This window comes from Chiloscyllium plagiosum, unplaced genomic scaffold (assembly GCF_037043375.1).
Source record: "Chiloscyllium plagiosum isolate Xiang-an unplaced genomic scaffold, Cpla_swu_hap1 HiC_scaffold_19, whole genome shotgun sequence".
NCBI classification, from domain to species: Eukaryota; Metazoa; Chordata; class Chondrichthyes; order Orectolobiformes; family Hemiscylliidae; genus Chiloscyllium; species Chiloscyllium plagiosum.
In genome coordinates this window covers 14,733,258-14,761,161 of record NW_028270157.1, presented here as the reverse complement: position 1 = coordinate 14,761,161, position 27,904 = coordinate 14,733,258, and the positions used below count along the sequence as shown (strand labels likewise).

The 27,904-nt window shown below is 38.3% G+C and overlaps 1 protein-coding gene across 4 annotated transcripts in view; it reads left to right on the top strand.

Annotated features, from left to right (window-relative positions):
* The window catches only part of LOC122559831 (host cell factor 1-like), a 92,572-nt gene extending 65,058 nt beyond the window's left edge, over nucleotides 1-27,514 (top strand). For all 4 annotated transcript variants that reach the window (XM_087997037.1, XM_087997038.1, XM_043709923.2 and 1 more), the window contains exons 22-25: nucleotides 2,435-2,620; nucleotides 4,097-4,394; nucleotides 6,911-6,968; nucleotides 9,577-27,514. In XM_087997037.1, the coding sequence (XP_087853163.1) occupies nucleotides 2,435-2,620; nucleotides 4,097-4,394; nucleotides 6,911-6,968; nucleotides 9,577-9,616 (582 nt within the window). In that variant the 3' untranslated portion in view covers nucleotides 9,617-27,514. The remainder of the gene's footprint in view (nucleotides 1-2,434; nucleotides 2,621-4,096; nucleotides 4,395-6,910; nucleotides 6,969-9,576) is intronic.
* Nucleotides 27,515-27,904: the final 390 nt, after the last annotated feature.

Genomic DNA, 27,904 nt, shown 5'->3' with positions numbered 1-27,904 from the left:
TTCAAAGCCGCGATATTTTTGTCGGGTGCTGTTTATTCACATAACATCATAAATTTGAATAATGGTTTGTTTTAGTACCAACATTATATATGTAGTGATTGTAATGAGGTCAGCCAGGTGAATGTCATGAAATGAGTTCCCTGATTGGGGCTGTTCATCTGGTCCAGTCAGGGTGCACTGGCTGACAGATATAAACAAGAGAGTAAAAAATAACAGAAAAAAAAGAAGAAAAAAAAAAGAAGAAAAAATAAATAGGAGAGTCAGACATCCTTTCCATTTTGAGAGCTGGCTCTGAGCAAGCTGGATTGGTGTCAAGGACCCACTATGTGTAAATCTAGGGTGACTTGCTGATGGGATACTGGTCTCCATGGAGATGTTTCAGTGGCGTTAAGAGAAAAGCATGCTCGTGAAGAAATTTGCTCACAACAGTTCTTTCAGTTGGGGTAAGTACTTCTGGCATCATGCTGTTATTTGGGAAGCTTGAATCATTTGATCCTGCCGTCTCAGACTGGGTCCAGTATGTGGAAAGAGCTCCTTGTTTTTTCCAGGCAAATGACATTGGGGCAGATGAAAAGCAATAAATAATTGTCCTGATAACTTGTGGACCCGCAGCTTTTTCGGTTATGAGGAACCTAACTTTCCCTGAGGCACAAGGCACTAAAACCTCTCGAGTTGATGGATTTAGTTCAGGAATATTACAACCCCAAGCCTCCTTTAATTTTGCAATGCTATCGGTGTTACTTTGGAACTTGAGAACTGGGAGAATCTGTATTGGGAATTTTGACTAAGTTAAAACAACTGGCAGAGGCATGTGACTTTGGTTTAACCCGTAATGAGATGCTGGGAGTCAGTTTGGTATGTGGAATTAATGATGTGACCATTCAAAAGCGCCTACCAGCTGAAGTCCAACTGGACTTCAAACAAGCACTACAACTGGCTTCATCACTGGGGAGGGTGAAACGACATCAGGGATACAAGACTCCACTAAGTGCAAGCAACAGTTTGTTTCAGGGGAGGAAGTTTGGTGTAGGAACCACAGGAATGGCCTTGCATGGTCAGAGGCATGATCAGATCTAGTGATGTATAAAATTCAGGTAGGGGTGATAGTCCTGAACAAGCTCATGGGCTGTATGAAAGCTGCAGACTCTCAAACATTACGCAAGCAAAACGTGCCCTTGCCGATTATTCCGGAACCAGTGGGTTCTCCCTCTCCATCAAGCATTGGAGATGCCTCAGAATCTGAGATAGATGTTGTTGCCTCAACACCTTTGCCGCCGAAAGAGAACAAATTTCTTCCAAGATGCCCCAGGCACAAAGGCGAGCTACTATGTGTTACATGCCACCCATATCCCAGCAGCGTTGGAGGAGTCTGACCCAACGTAAAACACCCAAGGAGGAGATATATTAATAAAAACTCGGCCCATGTCCTCTGACGCAGGGGGAGTGGTATCATGATTGTAATGAAGTTAGCCAGATGGACCTCATTGAATGAGTTACCTGATTGGGGCTGTTAATCTGGTATAATCAGGGAGCCCTGGCTGACAGATAAGAACAGAAGGGTCAGACATCCTGTTCACTGAGAGCTGGCTCTGAGAAAGCCGAATCAGTTTCAAGGATTCTCCACGTGTAAATAAGAGTAACTTGGTGATGGATACTGGCCCCTGTGGAGTTATTTCAGTATGCATGAAAGAATTAAGAATTTTTGGTTTTAGGATAGATAATTCATTCTAATAATTTCATATGTAAGCACAACGGAATGCCAAGTGTCAAAATTTTAAAAATGTAAAATGTGTTTTGATGCAACTGTCTGTTTATTCCTCCCTTCCCTCCTTCCTTTATTGGTACCCTTTTCTTTTGGATCTTATCTGTAATTCTCATCAGAGCCATGTAATGACCATTAACGTTACTATTTATAAATCTAATTTAGAATAGTCACCATTGTAGCATGAGAACATTTTGTAGCCAATTCATACACTGTAAAGTCCCACAAATGTCAATGCAATAGAAGACTAAGACATTGGCTTTCGGCATTGGGGGATAAATGCTGGTCAAGATGCTAAAATATCTCCCCCTTCTGCTTGCGTATTGCTGTGAAATCTTTCACATTCACCTGAGGTGGTGTTGAGGGCAGGTTAACATTTGAACTAAAAGAAAACTATCTCCTAAAAATGTAGTATTCCCTCGGTAATGCAGAGTGCCTTTAGAGAGAGCTTGAATACAAGAATGCCAATTTGCAGGTGACAGCACTGCTAATAGGTCATGGTTGACTCCTTTACCTCAAAAATAGATATTTCAACCGGAGTTTTTAGGATAATTAAATTACTTTTCAAAAACCGATTGAGTGATAAAATGATTACTCACAAATGGCATGAACCTTTGAAAAATGGCAACTTCACAAAACCGAATTGAGCTTAAATATTTCTTTTTGTTTCAGGATGCAAGTGCTAATATTCCAGACTACAGCATGCTCAAAAAGCAAGAACTCCTGCCAGGAACTGCATATAAGTTCAGAGTTGCTGGAATCAATGCATGTGGAAGGGGCTCATTCAGTGAGATATGTGCATTCAAAACCTGTCTCCCTGGATTCCCTGGAGCTCCATCTGCTATAAAAATTACCAAGGTACAAAGTGGAATCAAAGACTGGAGTCTACCAGAAATGTTTTTCTCTACACTTTGGAACTATTGTAATCTATTGAGCTTTGTAACCTTTTACTTGTTGAACCATTTTCACTTAAAATCAATAACTTCTGGGGGAAGCAAGGCATTTTGTGATGCACTTCAAATATATATTTTCAAATTAAGCCTAAGGGATAAAATGGCAACACCATAATAAAAATTATGGAAATGTGTTTAGGTATTGAGTAAGCAATTATTGTAAAAGTTGTAGAGTCATACATCACGAAAACAGACACTTCGGTCTAACACACCCATGCTCAACTAAACTTCCCTATCTGCTCCAGTCCCATTTGCCAGCATTTGGCCCATGTCCCTCTGAACCCTTCCTATTTATACAGCCATCCACAAGCGTTTTAAATGTTGTAATTGTACTTGCCTCCTCCACTTCCTTTGGCAGTTCATTCCATACATGCGTCACTTTGTGTGAAAACATTACTCCTCGGGTCCTTTTTAAAGTTCTCACCTTAAACCTATACCCTCCAGTCCTTAGACTTCCCCACCATAGGAAAAAGACTTTGGCTGTTCACCCAAACCATGCCTCCCCCCAATATTTTATAAATCTGTTTAAGTTTACTCCCCAGTCTCTAATACTCTAGAGAAAAAAGCCCCAACCTATTGAGCCTCTCCCTATAACTCAAACCCCCCTAGAAACATTCTTGTAAATCTTTTCTACAGCTTCTCAAGTTTTAAAGCATCCTCCCTAGAGAAGGGTGACAAGAATCATACGCATTATTCTAAAAGTGATCTCATCAATGTTCTGAACAGCCATAAGATGACATCTCACCTCCTCTACTCTTCTGACCGATGAAGGCACGCATGCCAAATGCCGCCTTCATCACCCTGTTTTCGTACGCCTCTGCTTTCAAGGAACTATGCATCTGCACCTTTAGGTGGCTTTGTTTGGCAATTCGGGGTCCACCATAAACGATATAAATCCTATCCTGGTTTGGCTTCCAAAATGCGACACCTACATTTATCAAAATTAAACTCCATCGATCTCTCTGTTGGCTCATCTAATCAAGATTCCGATGTACTGTGCGATAATCTTCATTGTCCACTATTCCACTTATTTTGATGTCATCTGCAAACTAACTTTTACCATTCCTCCTATGTTTACATCTAAATCATTTGTATAAATAACAAAAAATAGTGGATCCTTTTGGCACACCGCTGGTTATCGACCTTTAGTCCAAAAAACCACCCTTTACCACCACACTCAGTGTACCACCTTCAAGCCAATTTTGTATCCAGTTGGCTAGCTCCCCCCTGGATCCAGTATGATCTAACCTTACTAACCAGTCTATCACGTTGAACCTTTTTAAACGCTTTGTAAGTTAACTTTGGATGCTGTGTCAAGAAATGTCAAAGAAAAATGTTGATGAATGCACTGATTTTGATTTCTCAATATTCCCCTTTTTAGAGTGTAGATGGTGCTCATCTTACCTGGGAACCGCCTGCAACAACTGCTGGCAAAATTCTGGAGTACTCTGTTTATTTAGCAGTGCGTAGCATTCAGGTGACAGAAACAAAGTCTGGAAGCCCAGCGCAGTTGGCCTTTATGCGGGTGTACTGTGGTGCGAAGCCATCTTGTGTAGTGTCCTCGTCACACCTTGCAAATGCACATATTGATTGTACAACGAAGCCTGCCATAATTTTTAGGATTGCAGCGCGGAATGAGAAGGGATATGGACCGGCTACACAAGTTAGATGGCTTCAAGGTAATGAGTTTACACTAATTTGGGCACCCCTGCAGTGTGTTTCACTGGGTTGTAAGATACAAAATTCAAAGCTTTTAGGAAAATACTATCGATTGTTTGTTTATCACTGTGAATATAACTCTGATTATTGATATGGATATTTTAGCACGAATGTGCTCTTTTTATATTTTAATTTGCTGGCTGGCAAATTGGTACTAATAGAGCAGAAGATCAGGGTTAACAACAGAGAGCAAGGCAAAGTTAGAAGGAATATTCCTGCATTATTAAGCTTTACTGTGAGTACTTTGTTGAGGCAAAAAGTAAAATGGAACATGATTTGAATATTAAAAGGAAGAGGGAAGGCAGTGAGGCGAGTGGTGTTGTCACTGGATTAGTAATCCAGAGACTCAGGCTAATAATACAAAGGCAGGGAGTTCAAAACCAGCCTCAGCAACAGGTGACATTTAAAGTCAGTTAATTAACAAATCTGGAATTGATATCTATTTTCGGTAATGGTGATCACAGGACTATCATTTGATTTGACATGGAAACATACTTTGTATTCGTTATTGCCCTTTCGGGTTTGCTGTCCATCCCTTGTCTCATGCACATGTGACTGAAAATGCACACAATGTAGTCAACTTGGCATAGCCCTCTGAAGTGCCTTTGACTCAACAAACCACAGTTTAAGGATAATTAGGAATGGGCAACAATTGCTGGCTTGCTGCTGATGCCCAGCTCCCATGAAACAACTTTTTTTATATAAAGGCTGTAAGGAATGAAGAAAGAAATGAGATTAAGAAAAGATAACTCCTGTTGTAATATCATACAGCAAGGCCAATTGGCTTGATTTACAAATTGTATTACTTCTGAAATATATGAAACATAAATGTACAGCCATAGTACAATCTGATTTTGGACAGTACTGGGTGCAGGTTGTCTGCTGCAAAATGCATTGTAAAAGTGTAAAATGTCCAATTATTATGTAATTGATTTTTGTAATCAAAATATTTTCAAGTACACTATTACACTTTTAGGTAAAATATCTTTGAGTTTATGGTTATAAGCCATTGTACAAAATCAACCTTGGTGAAATATTTAAATTAATATAAAACTAGTTATGGCCTGAATGACACGGTGAAAGGCACTATATGACTGCTTGATTATTGGTGTTCAGACATGTGGAATCTTTTTGTTTTTGTAAAACAAAAACCTTAAACGCCCTAAATGTTTCTAAATGTTATTTAATCATTTACAAGTGGATCTTTCCTGCAAGACTTGAATCTTCACACATATTTTAAATACAAGTGTGATTTGATTTGAGCATAAATGTCTTCATGTGGTGGGAGGTTTCAGTTGAAGCAGACCCGGCGCTCAGCAAATCAGCCACGTCCATGTCTCATTGCTCGACTAACTGTCTTTAAACTGCTTTTCCCAACACTGATACAATTCCATGGGGTTAGAATGACACCCCTGCTATCCCTGGCCTTGCCTCACTATATACCCGACCACACCCTACCACTCAGCTTGTCGCTCAAGGACTGTACAGTTCAACCTGTGCAAGTATACAGGTCTATACACAGAAAAGCAGGATGAAATTGCACAATTCATATTCTGCCAAAACTCTGGGTTGAGTCCATTGTAATAAAAATGAAGTAGAAATCTTCCATCATTGTACACCAGTACACCCTTACTCTACAGAAAATGGTTCACAGGAGTAGATAATCCAAAGGGTGGATGAATGATATGGAGTCATGGGTTCAAATTCGCCATGGCAGGTTGGTATGTTAAATTCAGTTCATTAAGTGAAGCTGCCAGATTGTCCCAAGAACCATCTGATTCATCTAAGGAACATATCTGACATTCTTGCAGTCTGGTCTACATATGACTCCAGACCCGTAGTAATTGGGAGCTCTCTTAACTCCAATGTTAAATGATCACTTGATTGTGGTCTTGATATGAATGGAATGTAAAGTCCTCTGTCCATAATTAATAAAATAAACTTCCACCAATTATGTTGTATTTGATATGAAAACATACAAAACTCTTCAATTGTGGTTTGTAGTCTTGCAATTTAGAACCAGTGATCTGTCACATATAGGATCACAGGTGAGTATGTGATACCACAGCACCGCATATTAGTGTGGATTTTTCAAAGTTTATTTAGAACCACCACTGCTGAGCTGTATAGTTTGAATGATGTTTTAACTGTATTGATTGAACTAGTTGAGTGAATTAGAAATACTTCTCAATTTAAGAAATACATCTCATCGTAAGATGTTAAATTTTTTCTTTTTTGTAACTTAGCTTATAAGTAGCATACAGTAAAGCTCTTGCTGATATTTTGGGAAATATTACAAAATATAAAAATAATTGTTTATAATAGTTGATTTGAATTTTTCTCAAGAGGATCATTGGCAAAGGAAATGCCTATAGAATTAATTAATATAGTGGTGAATGTAACATTCCTGTGTGCATTGCTGGAGATGCACGTGTACAAAGGAACTTTCACGATTTGGGGTCTTTATGTTGTTTAGACACAGGTGTTCAAGGAAGCAAAGGCACTGTAAAACGGCCGACAACATCACCAGATAGGTAAGTGAGTTTCTGCGAGGAGGTACTTTCCTTGGTCTTATTCTTATTGCAGTATAAATAGATATAAATAAACAAGACTTTCACACGACTCTACTGAAAGTCATAATGAGGGAAATTGCTCTGCACCAGTAGCAAGAAGTGACCTTGCAATGAATGGACAATCCATTTGCAGTGTTTGGGATTTTTCTTTTCAATTGAGATTAACAGCAAAGAGAATTGAACAAGGTTTCTAATTGGTTTCCAAGTTGTTATCAATCCACCTTGCATTAACAGTATTGGTGTGGACCATTTTTGCTATGAGGGTTTATCAGCCAGTGTTTAACTGGAAGGTCATGTGTTTCGTTCCAGTGTTGGGATCACCGTTGTTTAAATAACTTACATCCAGTTGTTCTGATGATCATGCCTGTTCTCCTTTCATTAGGCATTATTATTTTACACCAATCTTTTGAACTTTACTCTCATATTAAGCAGCACCTTTTTTACCTTGAAGAAAGGTTTGTAGGTTCCAGGTATGATGATCAAAACAGTTAAGATGTGCAAGAATGAATTTTACACACACACGCATAAAACTGAACTCTTGTATGTTAGAATTGTGGTTCCACATAGTGCCTAATTCAGAAACATACAAGTGCATGCCCTAACATAATGGTCACCATACATTTCTTCACTCTCCTGAAAACCTGGATCAAAATGTGTTCACCTGTGTGCAAAGTGCCAACATTTCTACTGAGCTGAAGCCTCACTAAATGTTACAAACTTAGGAATCTGTGTCACCCTTGCAAAAATCTACCTTACAGCAAGGTCGCTTGAGTCAAATAGAGAAGTGCTAATAGAATAGCAACCATGTAACTTCTGTCAATTGTATAAACCCATCTGGTTCACTAATCTCCTTGAGGGAAGGAAATCTGCTGCCCTTACCCCATCTGGCTTGCATGTGACTTCAGACCCACAAAGCGGATGTGGTTGGCTGTTAACTGTCCTCTGGGCAATAAATGCTGACCTAGTCAGAGATGTCCACATCCCATGAATGAACTTTAAGAAACACCTTGATTGGCTTCAATTTGGGGAGGCAACAGCCTAGTGGTATTATCGCTGGACTGCTAATCCAGAGACCCAGAGAACGTTCTGAGTACTCCTGTTCAAATCCCGCTGCAGCAGGTAGTGGAATTTGAATTAAATATAAATATGGAATTAAGGCTTGAATAATTACAATGAATCCATTGTTGATTGTCATAGAAACCCGTCTGGTTCACTTTAGGGAAGAAAACTGCAATCCTTACCTGGTCTGGTCTACATGTGACTTCAGATCCACAGCAGTGTGGTTGACTCTTAACTGCCCTCTTGGCACTTAAGGATGGGCAATAAGTGCTGGTCTAGCCAGTGTCGGCCTCATCCTGTGAATGAATAAAGAAAATTATTAACAACTGACATGGGCCTGATTTGCTAGTTGTTCCAGAGTCTTTCAAATTTAGCACAAGTTCACAGCATGTGTTACAGTCTTGCCGGCCAAGTTCTTCAAGGAAACGGAATGCCTGAGACCCATTGTGGAGTTGTTTAAGTGGGCCCTCACCAGCATTCCTGCTCCTCTAAGACCTACGTGTAGCTGTGATTTTCAGAACCACTCTGTGCACAGACAGTTGGAGCTGCTGCATGCAGCTTAGAGGGAATATTGGCTATCACTGTCATTTTAGATGAATGGAACTAGAATAATTCTGTTCTAGATTTCAAGGTAGATTTCCATGCTGAGAGAGTTTCCGTGCATCATTCTCTCCACAATCCCTCATTTGACTGTGACTCCTCTGTAATCAATCTCTTAAACTCTTCATTCCATTCGTGTTCCATAAAACCATATGTAATGGGATTAAGCTATTCGGCTCCCTGAGTCTGCTCTACTATTCAATAGGATCATTTCTCACATCCACTTTCCTGCTGTTTCCCTGTAATCCTTGATTCCCCTATTACCAACGATCTATCTCTCTCAGCCTTAAGTATATACAAGGACTCTGCCCCTATAACTGTCTGTGGCAAGGAGTTTGAAAGGCACACAAACCTCTGAGAGAAGAAATTCATCTTCATTTGAGCCTTAAACTGGTGTCCCCTTATTCTGAAATTATGTCCTCTGGTGCTAGACTGTCCCGTGAAAGTAAATATCTTCTCAGTATTTACTCACTCAAGCCCCTTACGAATTCTATATGCTTCAATGAAATTACTTCTCATTCTTTTAAACTCCAGTAAATGGAATCCCAGTCTGTTTAACCTTTGCTCATAAGACAATCCCTCCATAGTGAACCTTCTCTGACCTATGTCTAGCAAAATGGTACCTCCCCTTAAATAAGGGGACTAAAACTGCTGTCATCTGCTCCAGATGTGGTCTCACCAGTACTTTGAACGATTGCAGTAAGACTTCTGTACTCTTGTACTCTAACCCCCTTGAAATAAGGGCCAACATTCCATTAGCCTTTCTGATTATCTGCTGCGTCAAAGATGCATGGTGGCAAATGACACTGCTCAGAAGGAAGCCACTGGAAGAGGGTATGCTTATTAGAATATTAGAGCATATGGCCACAGTAAAATAAAGCTTTTAACACAATGCCTTGTGTCATTGCAGCACTAAAAGCGGCGGTGCCAAGAAGTCAAAGTCTGAGTGATGAATAGAAGAAGTTTTCTATTTGCTTAATGAAAGAAGTAAAGTACCGTTGGATAGTATTTGTATTTATTTTGTAAATGTTTTGTAATATGTTTCTGTTATACTCTTAATGCCTATAACTTGTGAGCTTCTTAGAGAAGGAATTTAATTTGTATTAATTGTACAAAGTACATTTCTTGTTTAGAACTGTGACAATAGGCTTCAGGCAAGTTTTAAATGATAGCTTTTTAGAAACATAATGTAGATTTTAAATTTATATTAACATTACTGTGTAGAGTTCATGTAGGTGGCTTGTTTCTAAAGTGGCTTATTCTGAAATCACTACAGTAGTGACTGGATGTTTGCCGTGCAAGCAGTGGTTTAAAAGAGTTTTCGAAGAAATGTTGGTGTTTCACCTTGTTGCAGGTGGATTAGGTAGGTCTTTAAAGCATGTTTATATGTGGATGACGTTTGGGACCAAAAAAGGCACTACGGAGAAGCAGCTTCCTTCTCAGAGTAGCACTTACACAGATTCTGAATCACCATTAGAAACAAAAGTTATTAAACAACCTTTCTCTTTGTGTGTGTGTGTGTGTGTGTGTGTGTGTGTGTGTGTGTGTGTGTGTGTGTGTGTGTGTGCACACGCACGCACAACCAAATGGCATTTTTGTGCATGATTTGTGATGAGAAATTTAAAACTGCTTTTTTATTTTAAATTTTTATACAAATATAAAAATGAATGAAGACGTATTGGGTATATAGGAGTTGTATGACCTCACTGTTTACAAAAGTCCCCATGATACATCACTAAATCAATTCATCATAATCAAGACTTGCTGTGCACACAAGCATTCCCTCACAGAAGCTGCAGGGAAAATCTAGGAATTGTGTGTGATCGAGGTAATGATCACAGTCTTCCTGCAGACACTGATGACTGTACAATGGCACAAGCAAAACAGTTGCTTGAAATGCATTTTAATTCAATTGTATTTAAATTAAAGTTCCTTTTACAAGAGCTTCTTGCTTTGGTGAACATAGCTAATTGTGGGGTCATGCAACTTTAAGGATTCATAACTCAGTCATTTAGTCAAACTGATTGGGGTTGAAAATTAGTGCTTTAATCCTGGCAAATTTAATCATAAAATTGTATAGCTCAGAAGACTACATTTGCTATGGCTAACCAGTGGATTTGTATTAATCATTGAACTCAATCATTTATAATAATTTCTTGAATTTTGCATTTATTTGCTTTTCTATTTTTGTTAACCTGTTCACCAAGTTATAACGCAAAGGATGCAGAGAAATCCCGAGGTGGATTTTAGAAAACTGCACACAATTCTGCACAGAACACTTCTGTTAATCTCACACTAACAGTTTCAGCTTTAATGAGGTGCATTGGGAAGTATCAGTCCAGAGGAAAGATTTTTAGTAACATCACTGTTGTCTCTTTTGACAGATATGTATAACACACTGCAGTAATCTTTAATTGGTGAGATGTGTTAAGCTTTTTTGCAGTAAATGCCTCTTTAAACAATTCTGTGCAGTTTAGTTTAATTAAAAGGATACACTTTCCACCAATGGATGGATAATTTGACATAATTCTTCATGCCTTGTGACTGGATATTCACTTTATACCTCTAACTTAATTAAAAGCAAATGTCATTTTTTTAAATTTAAAAAATGTAGATGGTTTTTTTATAAACTGGGCTAGTTAAGCTTCTCAGCAGTGTCCTTTCAAGACAAGTATCTAATTTTCAGCAATTAAAAGTGTGACCTGAAATAGGATTTGCTCAGAACTGTTCATGTTAGGTTTCAACTGTAATGAAAAATAAAGGAAAGAGTTGCTGAATCTGGATGTTAATCTCTCGACCGTATATACAAGCCCAACTATTCACAGCGACAAATGAGTTAGATTTTAAAAGTATATTAAAATGCATTTAATATCATTTACATTGAAAACTACATTCTTTTTGTATTCTTGAAATATTGAAGATCTGATTGATGAACCACCCCTTAATAATTGTGTTCCAAAAATACTAGATCTCTGGCATTTTTCTGTTTCATTTCTATGCAACCACAGTGGCTAGGTAGGCATCAGCAGCCATTTTCTTGTTTTGCTCAAAGTATATTTTTTATTTGGATGAGAATATTCGACTTGTAGTTTTGTGTTTGTCATTTTTATTGTTTTATGCAAGACCTTGTATTTTAATTTTCTTCATTATTTTAAGACCCCAAATCTTTAATACAGACTATACTCCTTTGCTTTAACATGCATTCAGGAAACATTCTTTTCTACCATTTAATGAAAATCAGAGTAAAACAACAGGGACATGTTTAACAGTATTAGGAAAAGTGTGTAGTTTTGGCCATCTGTTTCTCCTGAAAATTGACTTGGATGATGAAACCATGTTTCTATTAATGATGTCTCTTTTTGTTTCCACAATATCTGTGGTTTCACTTCCATCCTGAGCCTGTTTTTTATTGACAGTTTACAAAACAACATTTATTCTTTGTGAATTCTACAACCAGCCCCTCCCTCAAGGGCTGAAAGAATAAGAGACACAAAAGTGCCTCCGGTAGCAAAATCAGATGTCCCAAATACCAACACGTTTTCTGAATTACTTCACGTCCTTCAATAATACCTGCAGAAACACTGACACAAATCTGAAGTATTCAGTCCGGTTTATAGGAAAGTAACTTTCAGAACAAAAGTTAATGCAAAGATGCATTGTATAAAGGTTGTGAAATTAGATTGAAAATAGTGCATGCTAAAAATGACATGGAGTTCATCTCTGATAAGGTTATAAAGTTTGTGAAGTTTCTAATTTGAATAGAGAAAGAAGGAATTTAGTTTCTTTGTGCAAGTGAGTAGCATATTGTACAAAAGAAGCCACAAAGCAACAGGCTGCCCACTAATAGCCCAGAGTTTTAGAGGGTGACATAAATCATGATATGTTCCTCTCCAATACCCTTGTCCCCATCTTATGGATTGCCAATTCTCTTAATTTAGCCCAAATATCTTGGTTTTCTGTCCTCCTTACCCGGGAATTTCGTTTTTACCTGCTCGACCCTCCTTGTATAATTTCATAACATAATTTCTTACAGTAGAACTGCTAATCCAGATAAAGCCCCATATAAACTAGAGATGTCAGTTAGGGATGTGGTGTCAATATTACTCTCATGGCTTTATTTAAGCTGGTATTTTCTCCCCTGATTGGATGGTGACAGCTTTTTAGTGTAAATATAATTCCCTATCCATTCAGGAATGGAGACAACCAAGGTTCTAAAAGTCCACAGGAGGCCAAATCTTGGTGTAAGGGCCAAAATACATGTGCTGTCTCTGTCTTAATAAGATTATTGAGGTTAGGAGATCGAGAAGAATCTGTCTTTAGGGTGGCATATCTGAGGAATGCCCTGCAGTAGAGGTGACAGGACCATGTGTCGCTAAGGATGTGGTGCTCCCCTTTACTTCCTTCCCCATCATCTCTCTAAAGTAATAAATAAATCATGCCCCTTTCAGCAAGAGTCTGCCAGCACAGCTGCTGATTTTCACAGCCATCATGTCCAATACCTAATGATTTTTTAATATACACCAGATTTGAGATCTCTGCTAAGGCATCAGTGTTTATTTTGCTGCAGTTCAGTTGGAACATGACTTTCCTCCTTCGTATTTATTATTGACTATAGATTTGCATCATCACAGAAGTTTGAATTTGTAAATGGTGCAAGACAGTTTTCTGGCAGATTCAGAAAGTATTTAAATGTGTCATTGACTGAAGTACACCATTACTAAGGTGATGAAGCGGCAACACCCTATACATCTTTTGAGACCATCTGGTAGTATCTTAAGGCATTCTGACTTGTTTTAAAATTAGCCATGAGTTGTGTTACTGTGGGCAAGGTCAGCATTTGTTGTCCATCACCAGTTACTCTTGGGATGATATGGTGAACATCCTTGTTGGACTGTTGCATTTTGAGTGGTGCGACTATTATCATAGTGCAGTTCACTCGGGTACCTGTGGTCAAGAACAACTATCAAGGATGGAACGATGACGAGAAGTTGTGAAAATTTGATTTGATCTCTTAAAACCTAAGTAGATTTGGTAGATCTGCTCTTGGGAAAAACATGTGAAAATTGAGCACCAGGAATTGCAAACAATTATTTTATATCCTATTCTAATAAAAAGCAATAAAATGTAGTTATAGTCACTGGAGCAGACTTAATAAAGAAATCCCAAGCACAATTAAATACAGTACTTGCAAAAGAGGTGTATAGAAGTTGCTGATAAACTGTTTTTTAACAAAATCCGAGTGCTGACTCGCTAATCATCCAATCCTGGTAAAAATCGATGCTTTAATAAATGTTTGTCATAGAATAATAGTTCCACACACTGTCCTTTCTCTTAGAAAAGCAGGTCTGTGTGCCGATATCACACCCCCCCACCCTCCCAATCACTCCCTACAAGGATTTAGTGGGAAATTGATTCAAAAATCTCGCTAATTGGTGAATTTACTGAGAATACCAAACCAGAGTACCACTCTAGATGTGACTCAAAACTCTGGATAAAGTTGGTTTTGGTTTATTTATTCATTTAGATAAAACTAATTTTATTCTTCGTGTCTACAATTTCATTGCTAGAGCTTTGCTGAAAGCTGCACTTTTTTATGGAAGTGTGTTCATATTTGGAAATCTTTTAACAGAAAAGGTAGTTTTAAAACTAAGTTTGATCTCCAGTAGAATTTAATGTAGAATTAATTTTAGCCATAAAATATTGCAAGTGATTAGGAGAGACTGTGGGACGGTTCCTACAGATTGGAGGGTAGCTAATGTAATCCCTCTATTTTAAAAAAAGAAAACCAGGAATCACTGACCAATCAGCTTGATGCCAGTCATGGGGAAAATGCTTTAAAGTTGAAATATTTTAATCCATCATAAACCATTTAACAGCTGAACGTTTGAAAAGCAGTGACAGTATCGTACAGAGTCAGCATAGATTTATAATATGGAAGTCTTGCTTGACAAATCTATTGTAATTTTTCAAGGATGCCAACTCTCAGTTGATGAGGGTGAGCTAGTGAATGTGCTTTATTTGGATTTGCAGAAGCTTTTCTCTGATTTTCTACATAAGAGACTAGCTTGTGAAACTAAAGCACATGCAATTGTGGAGGGGCTGTCGTTTGTGAAATGGATAGTGGACAGGACACAGAATATGAAGAATGGCTTTTTTTGAATGTCAGGCAGTGACCATTGGGGTACCACAGGGATCAATACTAGGGCCTCCACTATTCACACTTACATATAAATATATATTAATAATTTAGATGAGGGAACTAAATGTAATATCTCTAAGTTTGCATATGACATAAAGCTGGATTGGAGAGGGCTGTGAGGATGTAGAGATCCTTCAGTGTGATCTGGGCAAGTTTAGAGAATGGACAAGTGCATGGCAAATGTGGGATTATCCATTTTGGGATGAAACAAAGGAAGGTGGATTATTATCTGAATAGCTCTAAATTGAAAGAGGGGATTGTGGAACAAGACCTGCGTGGCCTTTCCACCAAAGTAACCTACAGCTGCAGCAGTTGCTAAGGAAAGCAAACTGTACATGGGCCTTCATAGTGAATGGATGCGAATACAGGGGCAGTGATGTCTTGCAATTAAACAAGGCCTTGGGTGAGACCACACTTGGAATTTTTTTGTAGGTTTGCTCTCCTTACCTGAGGAACAATGCTCTTGCTATAGATGGAGCGCAGTGAAAATTTACCAGACTGATTCCTGGAAAGGCAAGACTGATGTATGAAGACAGGGCGAATTGGGTAGGATTACATTCACGAGAGTTCAGAAGAATGTGGGGAATCTCAGAATCCTATAAAATTTTAACTGCTGTTGACATGGTAGATGCAGGAAGGTTGCTTCTGGTGATGGGAGAATCTAGAACCACAGTTTAATGATATGGGGCAAAACATTTAGGTCTGAGCTAAGGAGAAATTGCTTCACCTGGTGAGTCTATGGAATTCTCTGCCGTGGAGAGTAGTCGAGGCCGAAACATTGTATGATTTCAAGAAAGAACTGGATATGGCACTTAGGACTAAAGGGATTAAATTATGTAGGAGAAAAATGGGAATTAATTACCGCCAAAGCTTTAGGCATGATAGAATGAGTCAATCATTCTGTTCACATTACTAACACTAGTGAAGTTACAACACTAGTATTTTCTATGTTTTTGAAAGGTAATTTTATTGTGTACAGTTCTTCTGAATAAAAGAGAATTTTAATAACAATCTTCAATTATTACTGGTAATCTGCTATCCTTGTGGAGGAAAACTGAAAAGTCACTGCCTCTATAGATTTATGACACTGATAACCTCCAACAACTTCAATTAATAACACTATTGTACATTGTATTGAATGCTCTCATCTTGCTCTTCTCCCATCAGTATTGAATGTGCTATAAGTATATCCACGTTTCAGTGCACAAATATAGTTCCTTGTGCACTTTATTTCCGAATGTAATTTGACCTTTTCAGACTCCTCTCTGATTTTTCAAAGTTTGCTTTGATCAGTGCTTTTCTGCTCTAGCCTGCCAGAACCTTGCTATTTCTTGAGCCCAGCTGATACTTTGAGAGTCTCATCAAACCTAATGAACTCTCACTAGTGACTGATACTCAGGATATTTGCATATGTTAATATTTCATTGTTCTTTGAGTTCTGAAGATATGGCATGGTACTTGTAGAATAGCAAGATGACTTGATACAACTTATTTCACAAAGCTATCCTCATTACAGAGATGACTAAAATCACTTCTAATAAAAGAAAGCTGCAAAGTATTTCTCCTGCCCCAGGTAGCCGAGGTGCTAGTCAGAGCCCTGATAAACCAAATAAAATGACGTTGTTTACTGATATTGTTTCCTGATATTGTTTCTTCACCCAAAGAGCAAATTCCTAAAGAAATTTTCATGGACTTCTGCATTGCTAAAACTGTGACTGTTTTTTTCCAACTAAGTTTTAATTCTGCTAGTGTTAATAATGTGCTTGATTGATTGACTCATTCTATAATGTCTGAACCTTTAGCGGCGCTCATTTCATCCAGAATGCAGGCGGCTTAAATTGCTAGATTTATTTTAAAAATAATTAATTCTGGGTAAGGAAACAGATGTGGAGGAAGTTCGCATATCTTTAAGGATGATGGTGGGTATTTCTGATTTCGGAAGAGCCTTTTCTTATTATGGTCTTCCTTTTGTGTCAGGTACCTGAACGTCTTACTGCAAATATACAGTCTATCATAACTCTCTGTCATGCAAAAACTGGTCAAATCTGGTACAATTTTTAAGTGAGCTGCCATGAATAAAATCATAAATTGGCTGTTTGTTGTGGTGATAATACAGCCAAGTTGTTCAGCATAACTATGGCAGCAGAGAAAGTCTTTCTTATCCAAAAGTCTTCCAAGTCCAAATTCTCTCCCAAGTTAACAGTTTTCAATTCCATGAATCCCTGGCTTGCTATCAGCAATCCCATCACTTCACTTCATTTCTCAGGGCACAATCTCTATCTGTTTGACTCACTCTGTTGCCCCCCACGTCCACCCCTACCCCACTCCCCTCAATCCATCTTTCTCTCACTGTCTGTGCCCCTGCCCCCAATCATAGAAGTCCTACCTTTTTCCAGCTGCTTTCAGTCTATCAATGAGTCAAGCTGCCAATCTTGCTGAGTTTCTCCAGCACTTCCTGGTTTTGTTTGAGATTTCCACCATCCACTATTCTTTTGGGTTGCCCACCTGTGCACATCAAGATGATTGTAACGCCCAAAAGGACAGTCGAATCCATGGTGATATGTCCAAGGGGCTTTCCAAATGTGTGTATCTTCCTGTCATGGGTAATGTATTAATATGCAAATTTTACAAGATGAGTGTACCTGCAGCTAAGGTAGTCCTGATCAGACACTATAACATACCTCAATGTAACAGGGCTTTCAATTCTGGCTGAAGATATTTTAGACGCAGAGGGTTAACCCTGCTGATAGTTTCCAGCTTCCCAGCAGAATGTCAAGAGATACAGTTTAGAGTTACCTTCTGCTGATCTGGTCTTAGCCAACCAGTGTGGTCCTGGTTTGGGCAGTAGTACATTTTTGGTTGTGTAGACTCAATGGTCGAAAAGGTTTCTACTGTACTGCCTAATTCTGTGAAATAATAACAGCAGACTCTGAATGTCAGTCACAAAATGGTGCACAGGAGCCCTGTCTAGTTTGTGTCCATTCAATAATTAGCTGAAGTTAGAATGTTTCCAATCAGACCCCCTCCTGGACTGGATTGCAGAGGACAAGGATGAAGCAAACTGGTCATCAGGGAAGTATAAGAAATAAACAATCTTTGTATCCTCTTTACCATGTAATTTTGGGGGTTGGGGGGGAGATTGCAACAGACTTCTGCTTGATTGTTGTATCCAGCATGGAAAGAGATGTATCTGATTCAAGCAAGAATTTGATTAGTCTGGCATAGGGATAAGTGAATTGGATTAGTCCTTAAACGTAGTAGAATTATGTAGAAATTACAGCGCAGAAACAGGTGATTTGGTCCAACTGTAACAGTATTTCGGTTATGTGTGACCTCTCTCCCATTCAATTTTACTGAAACATGTATGCATACCCTATTCCTTTCTGTCATATGCTAATTGTGTAGTATTGGTGACATATCAAAGATCAGATTCCACTTTTAATTTCATGCGTAATTATTAGAGTCATAGAGATGTACAGCACGGAAGCAGACCCTTTGGTCCAACCAGATATCCATGCCGACCAGATATCCCAACCCAATCTAGTCCCACCTGCCAGCACCCGGCTCATATCCCTCCAAACCCTTCCTATTAATATACTCATCCAAATGCCTCTTAAATGTTGCAATTGTACCAGCCTCCACCACATCCTCTGGCAGCTCATTCCACACACATATCACCCTCTGCGTGAAAAAGTTGCCCCTTCGGTCTCTTTTATATCAATTCCCCTCTCACCCTAAACCTATGCCCTCTAGTTCTGGACTCCCCGACACCAGGGAAAAGACTTTGTCTATTTATCCCATCCATGCCCCTCATAATTTTGTAAACCTCCATAAGGTCACCCCTCAGCCACCGACACTCCAGGGAAAACAGCCCCAGCTTGTTCAGCCTCTCCCTATAGCTCAGATCCTCCAACCCTGGCAACATCCTTGTAAATCTTTTCTGAACCCTTTCAAGTTTCACAATATCTTTCCGATAGGAAGGAGACCAGAATTGCACACAATATTCCAACAGTGGCTTAACCAATGCCCTGTTCGGCCGCATCATGACCTCCCAACTCCTGTACTCAATACTCTGACCAATAAAGGAAAGCATACCAAATGCCTTCTTCACTATCCTATCTACCTGCGACTCCACTTTCAAGGAGCTATGAACCTGCACTCCAAGGTCTCTTTGTTCAGCAACACTCCCTAGGACCTTACCATTAAGTGTATAAGTCCTGCTAAGATTTGCTTTCCCAAAATGCAGCACCTTGCATTTATCTAAATTAAACTCCATTTGCCACTTCTTTGCCCATTGGCCCATCTGGTCAAGATCCTGCTGTAATCTGAGGTAACCCTCTTCGCTGTCCACTACACCTCCAACTTTGGTGTCATCTGCAAACTTACTAACTGTATCTCTTATGCTCGCATCCAAATCATTTATGTAAATGACAAAAGATAGAGGACCCAGCACCGATCCTTGTGGCACTCCACTGGTCACAAACCTCTAGTCTGAAAAACAACCCTCCACCACCACCCTCTGTCTTCTACCTTTGAGCCAGTTCTGCATCCAAATGGATAGTTCTCCCTGTATTCCATGAGATCTAACCTTGCTAACCAGTCTCCCATGGGGAACCTTGTCGAACGCCTTACTGAAGTCCATATAGATCACATCTACTGCTCTGCCTTCATCAATCTTCTTTGTTACTTCTTCAAAAAACTCAATCAAGTTTGTGAGACATGATTTCCCACGCACAAAGCCTCTTCTAGGGAAAAGACCCACAAGAGGTGATTTATGTTGTCTTCCTCGTTGCTGTTAAGCAAAAATAAGTCCTTTTACTATTAGATCCCTTTCCCTCTTTTGACATTCTTTTTGTTCTGCTGGTTCCATCGTTGGCCATAGTTTGAAACCCTGAAATGGGAATCTTGCCTTGGACGACTCGCAAAAGGACAGGAATGTCCATTACCTGAGGTCTTAAATGACCCTGCAGATTTATTATCTAACTTAATTTACCTAACTTAATTTCCCGTAAAATACACGTTTACCTCAGCTGCTCCATGCGTTCAGTGTTTACATTGTGCTGAGTACCCCAACTGTTATGGTGCGGAGGAAAGCCAGCCCATTAGTTGTACGCTGAATGAACATTTCAACTTAGTGCCATTTTCCTGCCTTTGCTCTGTAGCCCTTTATATTGTTGTCATTCAATTGTCATCTAATGTTCATCTCCATGCCTTGATTGAACGTGCTTTTTCCACATTTCCAGACAGTGCATTCCTGACCCTAACTACTCACTGTTTATAAAAAGGTTTTCTTACATCACATTTGCTTTCTTTGCAAATTGCTTTAAATCTGCCGTCCCACATTCCTGATCCTCTAAATGGCAGAAACAGTTTCTACGTTTTTACTCTGTTCAGAATCCTCTTGATTTTGAAAAAATTACATTGAATTTCCTATTAGCTACCCCCTCTACAAGAGAACAATCCCAACCTCTCCCACCTGTCATCTTAATCAAAGTTTCTCACCACTGTGCCAGTTCTTGTCAAGAAGTTTCTTCTGAATTCCTTATTGGAATTATACGTGACAACCATATATTTATGACCCCAAGTTTGGAACTCTGCATAATCTGCTTCACATATAATTTATATACAAATCACTGAGCAAAAACATACAAATTGAAATACTTTAAAGGAATACGCTATAAGATGCAAAAGGTAAATATTATTTAGCATTAAATTAGCATGGATGATTAATGTAGGTTAATATATTTGAAAGATGGAAGAAAGTGTGCAATACTTGAAAATGATCAAAGAATTACAGAGAGTGAAAGGAATACTTTGGTAAACACTGGGCAGTGTAAGAACACATTCACAACTTAGCTGGCAGCATAAAGGGTGGGTTAGAATGTTTGAATTAAAATGAAGATGTCTGTGGGTGGAGATGCAATGGACAGTTTACAAAACAGAGTATAGCTTTTGGGTCTTTTGGCACTTTTCCAAAACTACACCTGTTCTGATTAAATAATGTGAAGTGTTTACAGATTTATTCTTCTATTTAGACATTCAGTTGTTGAAAAGACTATTAGAATAACTCTCGAACAAAAACCATGAGGCTGTACAGAAATGGACTTCTCTCCTTTCGTAAAGCAAAGCACTTGGTTATTTGGTTGAGATCCGTGTGATAATGCAAGGTTTCTTAAAGACTCTCTATGAAATTCAAAGATTTTAGTTTCAAGTTAAAGATAACAAAAGAACATAGGAATTTCAGGCAGTTATAGTCTCAAAATATTTCCAGTCGGGTATTGGCCCAACAAGGGTGTTCTTATCAGCAAGCAGGATTGAAGTTCTTGAAGTTAGGAATGCATCAGTGTTAGATCGTGAAAAATGTAATTGGGTAGCACGCTGTATTGCCCGAACGTAGATGAGCAGATGCCAGCTGTAGTTTGGCCATTTTCTGACTATGTTTTGGACAAGTTCAGTCTTACACATTTTTGGTTGGAGTTCTTGGTCTGACTTTGGGGGAGCTCTCATGTGATAAGTACTGCCAGTAAGACCCAAATTACTTTGTAGATTTCACCCTGTCTACCATGAGAGCCAAAGTGCACCATTTGGACTTGAATACTGTTCTTCATTGTTGGATCATAGAGTTCTTACCTAACAGTACTGGGTGGGCATAGCATCAGGATAATCTGTGCAATTGGGGGTGGACAATGAATATGGTCTTTCCAGTATTATCCACACCTAATAGATGAATAAAAAGTAGATTTTCATGATCAGTATTAATAAATTGCCGCTGGTGTTGCCCATGGTCAGTGATGAATGCTTATCCCTTATTTATGTATAAAATGACAATAGAGAGAAATACTTCCAAAACTTCTCAAGTGGCCAGAACAGGCAGTTATATTTCTATATGTGCCAAAGGTCTAAATGTATGGACATAAAAATTTCCAGTGATAAATGGCGACTGGTTCAACATTGCAGAAAGAGAGGGGCTGTCTATCCATGCTTTACATTTCAAAGTCGTTCTGCTGGTAATACTCACTTTTTTAAAATAGGATTATTGTAAGATATTGTAGTGATATTTGTAAAATTTATGATTTCAGAAAGGTTTAAAGTGACTTATTTATTAGAACATAAGCATTTATATATTTTCATCACGTGTGGTATTGTACATAGCTTCAAGATCAACTTTAGCTTTCACGTAAAGAGTGACGTTAAGCAAACCAAGCCAGTGTGTGCAGGCATTATTAGTTGTCATTTTCAAGTTATTGATCCTGTTGTGATAAATAAAGTTTTTCTAAAATTGTATGAGCAAAGTGTATGATTTGGGCAGCTGGGAAAAGCATTGTTTGGAATATAAATATTTCTCTCGTGTAGAATGGGTGAACAAAGTGACTCCAAACTGAGCTAGCAGTACCACCGTTGGCTCAAAGATGGTGTTCCACCTTGAAATGTTTTCCTACATTTTAATTTTATATATATAATGTATGGATATCTCACTCAGAAACAAGTCTCTCAGTTTGTTTAAAATTGCTAAGTCACCAGTCCCAGGTTAGATATATCTGGGGATATTGAGGTGGAAAAGGGGAAGATATTGTGGATGTCCTGGCGTAATAGTCTGATTCCTCTTTGATACAGGAGCAGTACCAGAGGACCACGGAATTGCAGTTGTTCAAAAAGGGGACAGACTTAAATCTAGCAACGGCAGACCCGTCAGCTTTACCTCAACAAGGGGAAAAGCTTTTAGCAGCAATAATCTAGGGCATAATCAACAGTCACTAAGCCAAATAGATTTGTTACACATAAATCATTCTTGGCTGACTTGATTGAGTTTTTTTTATATAACAGACAGCTCGTGGTGGGAATGTACTTTCCATGAGGCATTTGTTAAAGTTGCAAATAAAAACCTACTCAGGAAAATTAAGGTTTATAAAATAAAAAGACAGTGCAAACATGATTTCCAAGTTGCACACATTACAACAAACCATTTTGGTAAATGGTTGTTTTTACAGATTGAAGGAAGGCATATAATGGGATTCCTCAAGAATCCATAATAAGGCCACTGCTTTTCTTAATCTATAACAGTCAGCTAGATTTGGATGCGCAAGGCAAATTCCAAAATTTGGAGTTGGTACATAACTTGGAAGTCAAGATAGCAATAGAGTTCACTGAGACATAGGCTAGTGGAATGGAGAGACAAGTGGCAGATGGAATTTAAGGCAGAGATGTTGAGAGGAAGAATGAGAGAGGCATTATGAAATAGTTTTAAAGTGGTGCAAGAGCAAAGGGTGTTTGTGCACAAATTGTGATCGGGCAGATTGAAAACATGGCTGATAAAACATACAGGAAAGATAAACAGAAGCAGAGAGAAAAACAAGTAGGTTATGGTGAATCTTTATAAAACACCGGTTCAGCCTCAACTGAAGAATTGCGTCCAGTTCTGAGCATCAACTTAGAATGAATGTGCGTGTATTAGAGAAAATGCCACCAAAATGATGCTCTTAACAGGATTATCTGTAATTTTACCATGGCGGTAAAAACGAGGAGTATTGATTGTGGAAGCTTTGCAGGCAAATATCTTTTAAGCCACAAGGCTCCATTTGAGAAATTAGCTCTTAAAATGTTTTCTGAGCATTCTCAATGCTCTTCTTGGTTTCTCTTACAATAGTTGCTTATTGTCATAGTATGTGCTACTTTGTCATCTATATTAGGGTACTTTCCATCCGGATCAGTAGCCCTGCATCAAAGTATGAATGTATGTGTGAATTATAAACAGCAAAGGCCTTTCAGTCCCTCGAGCCTGCTCTGCCATTCAATAAAGTTCACAGTTGATGTAGTTGTGTCCTCTCCTTCACATTGCACCCTGCTCCTGATGACCTGTGACTCTCTTGTTAGCTAGCAATCTATCTACCTCTGCCCTAAACATATTCAATGACCTTGTCTTCAAACAGGAAGATGGTTCCAAAGCACCTCAATCCCGAGAGAGAAAAGACATCTCCTCATATTTGCTTTACGTGGAAGTACCCTTAATTTTAAACTGTGCCCCCTAATTGACGACATTGCAGATGACCATATGCTATATACGTGATGATTTTCCTAAGCATTTGTGGAGTGTGAACAGGGAAGTGAGTTGAATTGGATCACTCTTTCCAAAGAATACTGATGTGACCGAATTGCTTACTTGTGCAGTGTTAAGATATGAATAATTGAAACAACGGTGCTTCAATATTTCTTCATGTTTCTCACCAGCTATGTACTTGAAGATTTACAAAGTTTAATGTTACTCTTACGGTTTTGGTTTTACCCCAATATCTTGTGTGGCTAAATAGTAATTTTCATAAGCAGACTGTGTCTCTGATGAACATAAACATGCTGTGGATTAACTCCCAATGCATGGAGTGCTCACTAAACAATCTGTGGGACACCTAGCACGTTCTGACATTGCTTCTGACAGCAGGAAATAGCTGTCAGCTTAATGCATTACAAGATGAACCACTAAGTTGATTGATAACACATGGAATCAGAAAGACACAGTAAAATACTGATTCCTTTATTAAATAGGAAAATTTGAAGCAAAACCAGAATACCCGCATGTTAGTGCATCCTCAGAACAATGGTGCTTTTGTGGAGCCTAATAGGCAATAGGAATTTAAGATGAGACAATTGCATTCCTGGTCTGATTGTTTGTTGCAAATTCCAGTTCACTTGTGGTAACCAAGTGGATTTACCAGACTTAAAGTTTGGGAATCTAAGCTGTGATTTACTCCATAGGAATCTCTTCTAATTTGTAAACATACCGTGAGCTTGACATACTTTACATCTTGTGTTCATTGTAGATTGTGCTGTTTCAAATGCATGTTCCTACCCAGATTCAAAATTGACGGCAGTGATGAATGATTACTGGTTTAGATTAGACTAATACACTTTTGGCCAAAGTGTGTCAGCCATCCAAGCAGTTTTCTACTTTGTTGGTCCCTTTTATTGAATCAGGTCAATAACGGAGCTCAATCTTGAAATATTTGTTAGGATTAGAGGTGAAATTGCAAAATCTTTTCCACCTGAAGGGCGGTTGGGGTCTGGAATTCACTACCCAAAGTTGTGTAAAGGAAGAAATCCTCATTGCATTTTGAGTAAAATAATGGTTTATGCATATGGAGTGCCATAATTTACAGAGCTATTATCTAAAAGCATTAGGCTAGTAGCTGATTTTTGGACCAACACAACGAGATTAAATTACCTCCTTATGTGCAATTGATTTTCTGGTAAAGTTATTTATCACTCACTGTATCCATGGACTTTGATTTTGAATTTTAGCAAAGGCAAGTAGCTTCCATTTTAACTCTGGTTTAAAACTGACACTGTTGATGATATCACAAAAACCCAAGTGCTAAAATTGTGCACCAAAATATTGACTGGTGCACAATTTTAGCACTTGGGGTTTTGTGAAATCTTAATAGGCTGCAGTAACGTTAGATGAAACTATAATTACGTTACACACTGAATTATATGAAATAAACTCCCAAGAGAAAGGGGAAAGTAAACCTTTCTACACACCTTCCATAGTTTGCACCTATTTATCTTTAGGAACAGTTAAGCTAATATTCTTGGGGCTTCAAAAGCAACTAAGGTGTGCATTTTAAGGATGACAGTTTGTAATTGATGAATCCTTGTATTGCTGTTGGCAAGCTAACTCCATGAGTGCAGGAAGTCCCTCGCTGGAGATGTTGAAATCTTTGGAGGGCAAGTTTTGAAACAAAGGGGAAAGAGACCTTGGGATGCAGAAGACTTTAAATTCCTCTAAGCTTAAAGATCTTTCTTTATACTGTACTGCAGGGGCATAGAGCACAATATCAATAAAACAATTTGTGGCACATGAACCACACATTATAAATTTTTCAGTGTTACAGTTAATGGTTTAACATTGTTTTATAAATCTCTAACTGTAAAATAGTGTTTTTTGAAGGATTAACATTAAATTGAACAGAATCACAATAATTACAGCACAGAAAGAGCCCATCTTATCACATCTGCAGCAGCTCTCTGAATGAGCTCAGGAGAGTTCAACCTATCATGTAATGTCAGCCACATTCAGCAGCTCGCAATGAGTCACAAAGTGCACACTTCAGCAGAAAGAAGCTCACTTGTTTTCCAGTGTTCAGTTTTGTGATTACTCATTTATCTGTTGCTGATTAAATTATTTTATATCCCAATGCTGTTCTGCAAAAATAACTCGGCTATTACTGGGATCAAAAGGAAAATGCTTGTTTTATTTTTGTCTAAAATGATTTCAATGCATTTATATTTTAAATACAATTAGATTTGGTTAAGTCAGAACTCAATAAACATTAGGGAGGACGAAATGAAAGCATGTGATGATTGAGTTAGATAAAAGGATGATCCTTTTATGGAAGATGTTTTTAAAAAACCATCTTGAATCATATGGCTTGATTGGCCTGTGTCTGTGCTATAGATTCTAATTCAATATATAAAATAGCATCAACTTGACTAAGTTTGAACAAAGATTGGATTTTTAAACCAGCAATTTATCTGGTTAAATCCCAAGTTGGACTGCTGACTTAAAAATATATATATATTTACTGTATATGCTGGAGCGCTTGCTTAGAGCATTTCTGAGATCCAGATTCTCGCAATGTGAAGCATTGGTCAGTGTGAGATGGCACACGGGCTTGGGCAGTTTTGTAAACAGTATGCAACTTTGCAGGAACTTTTTGCAGGTTGCCAACGTTTCAGGAAAGGACTTCCACACTGTTTCAGTAACATCATTTAGTATTTTTAAAATGTGTATTGCTGCGTTGGTGTTTGTGGTAAATGTGAAGGCAAGTATGTGTGAGGTTCTGGTTGGCCTTTTTAAATAGTTGTATGTGTAAATATAACATGACAAATATTTACATTTCATGGCTTTCCCAGCCATTTTGTGACCTAAGTCACAGCTAAGAAGAAAATTTACTCTGCTTTGGTGGCATAGCCATCAAATTGGAAGTTTTAACTTCACTTATTGAGACGCAGTTATGCAAGATGTGATGGAAGAAATTAGGCATTCATTTTAACCATCCAAACTGTTGTAAGTCATATTTCTACATTAAAATAGGACATGTACCAAGTCCTTTATAGCTGTCGATCAAAGTTAACTTTGTAAAGGATTTTTAAAATATAAAGAATGGCTCAAAATAAGGTGAAATTGTCAGAAACATTAGTGAATGTTTTGCCAACTGCTCAAGAGTTTGGCCCTTTAGTTACAAAACTTGTAACTAAAGAACTTGTGTCCTTCAGCTGGTATCATTTTTTACAAAACATTTGAAGAGCCTGCACTTTCTCGTGCAGCTGAGAAATGCTTATATACCACAACGTGGTGCTCGGGTTCTAACTTGTATATATCAAGCTGTGAAGCTGCCCATCTTTAAATGAGCAACATGATAGCACTCATGTCAGGTAAAACACAGCTATCAAAGCTTTGTGTTTCACCAGGAAAAGTGTAATGTAGATTTATTTCTTCGATTGGTCATATTTTACTGCTTGTTTGTGCTTTGTAGGAAAAAGTATTATCTTTGTACATTCTCAACAGTTTAAAAAAAAATTGCCAATAACTTTTTATCCTACTTACCATTTTCTCTTCTGTCAGTTAATTACACAAAAATAAAGGATTTATATTATGCCGGTGTTTGTAGTATCCCATGTTTCACTATCTTCAGTTTCTTGAATATTTGTCACCTATGGACCTTCAACACAAACTGGCGCTCTCAGGAAGCCAAGTAAGTTTGTTACGAAAAGCTCTTCTGAACATTTTTTTAAATACAGTATTGTCTGATTGGTGTCTTTTAAAATTCAAAACAATTGTACTTCCTTATTGGTTTTTAAATGTGGCCTCAAGATGTTTTGGACTAAATTACCAATGTATCTGTCACGATCTATATTTGTTTCTAAGCCAGCAAAAAACACTGATCACATCGTGGTTGTCACATTGCTATTCATGGACCTTGGTCTTGTACACATTATTGTTCCATTTCACAGCCACAAAAACGAGCACAAATCCAATCCAACCATT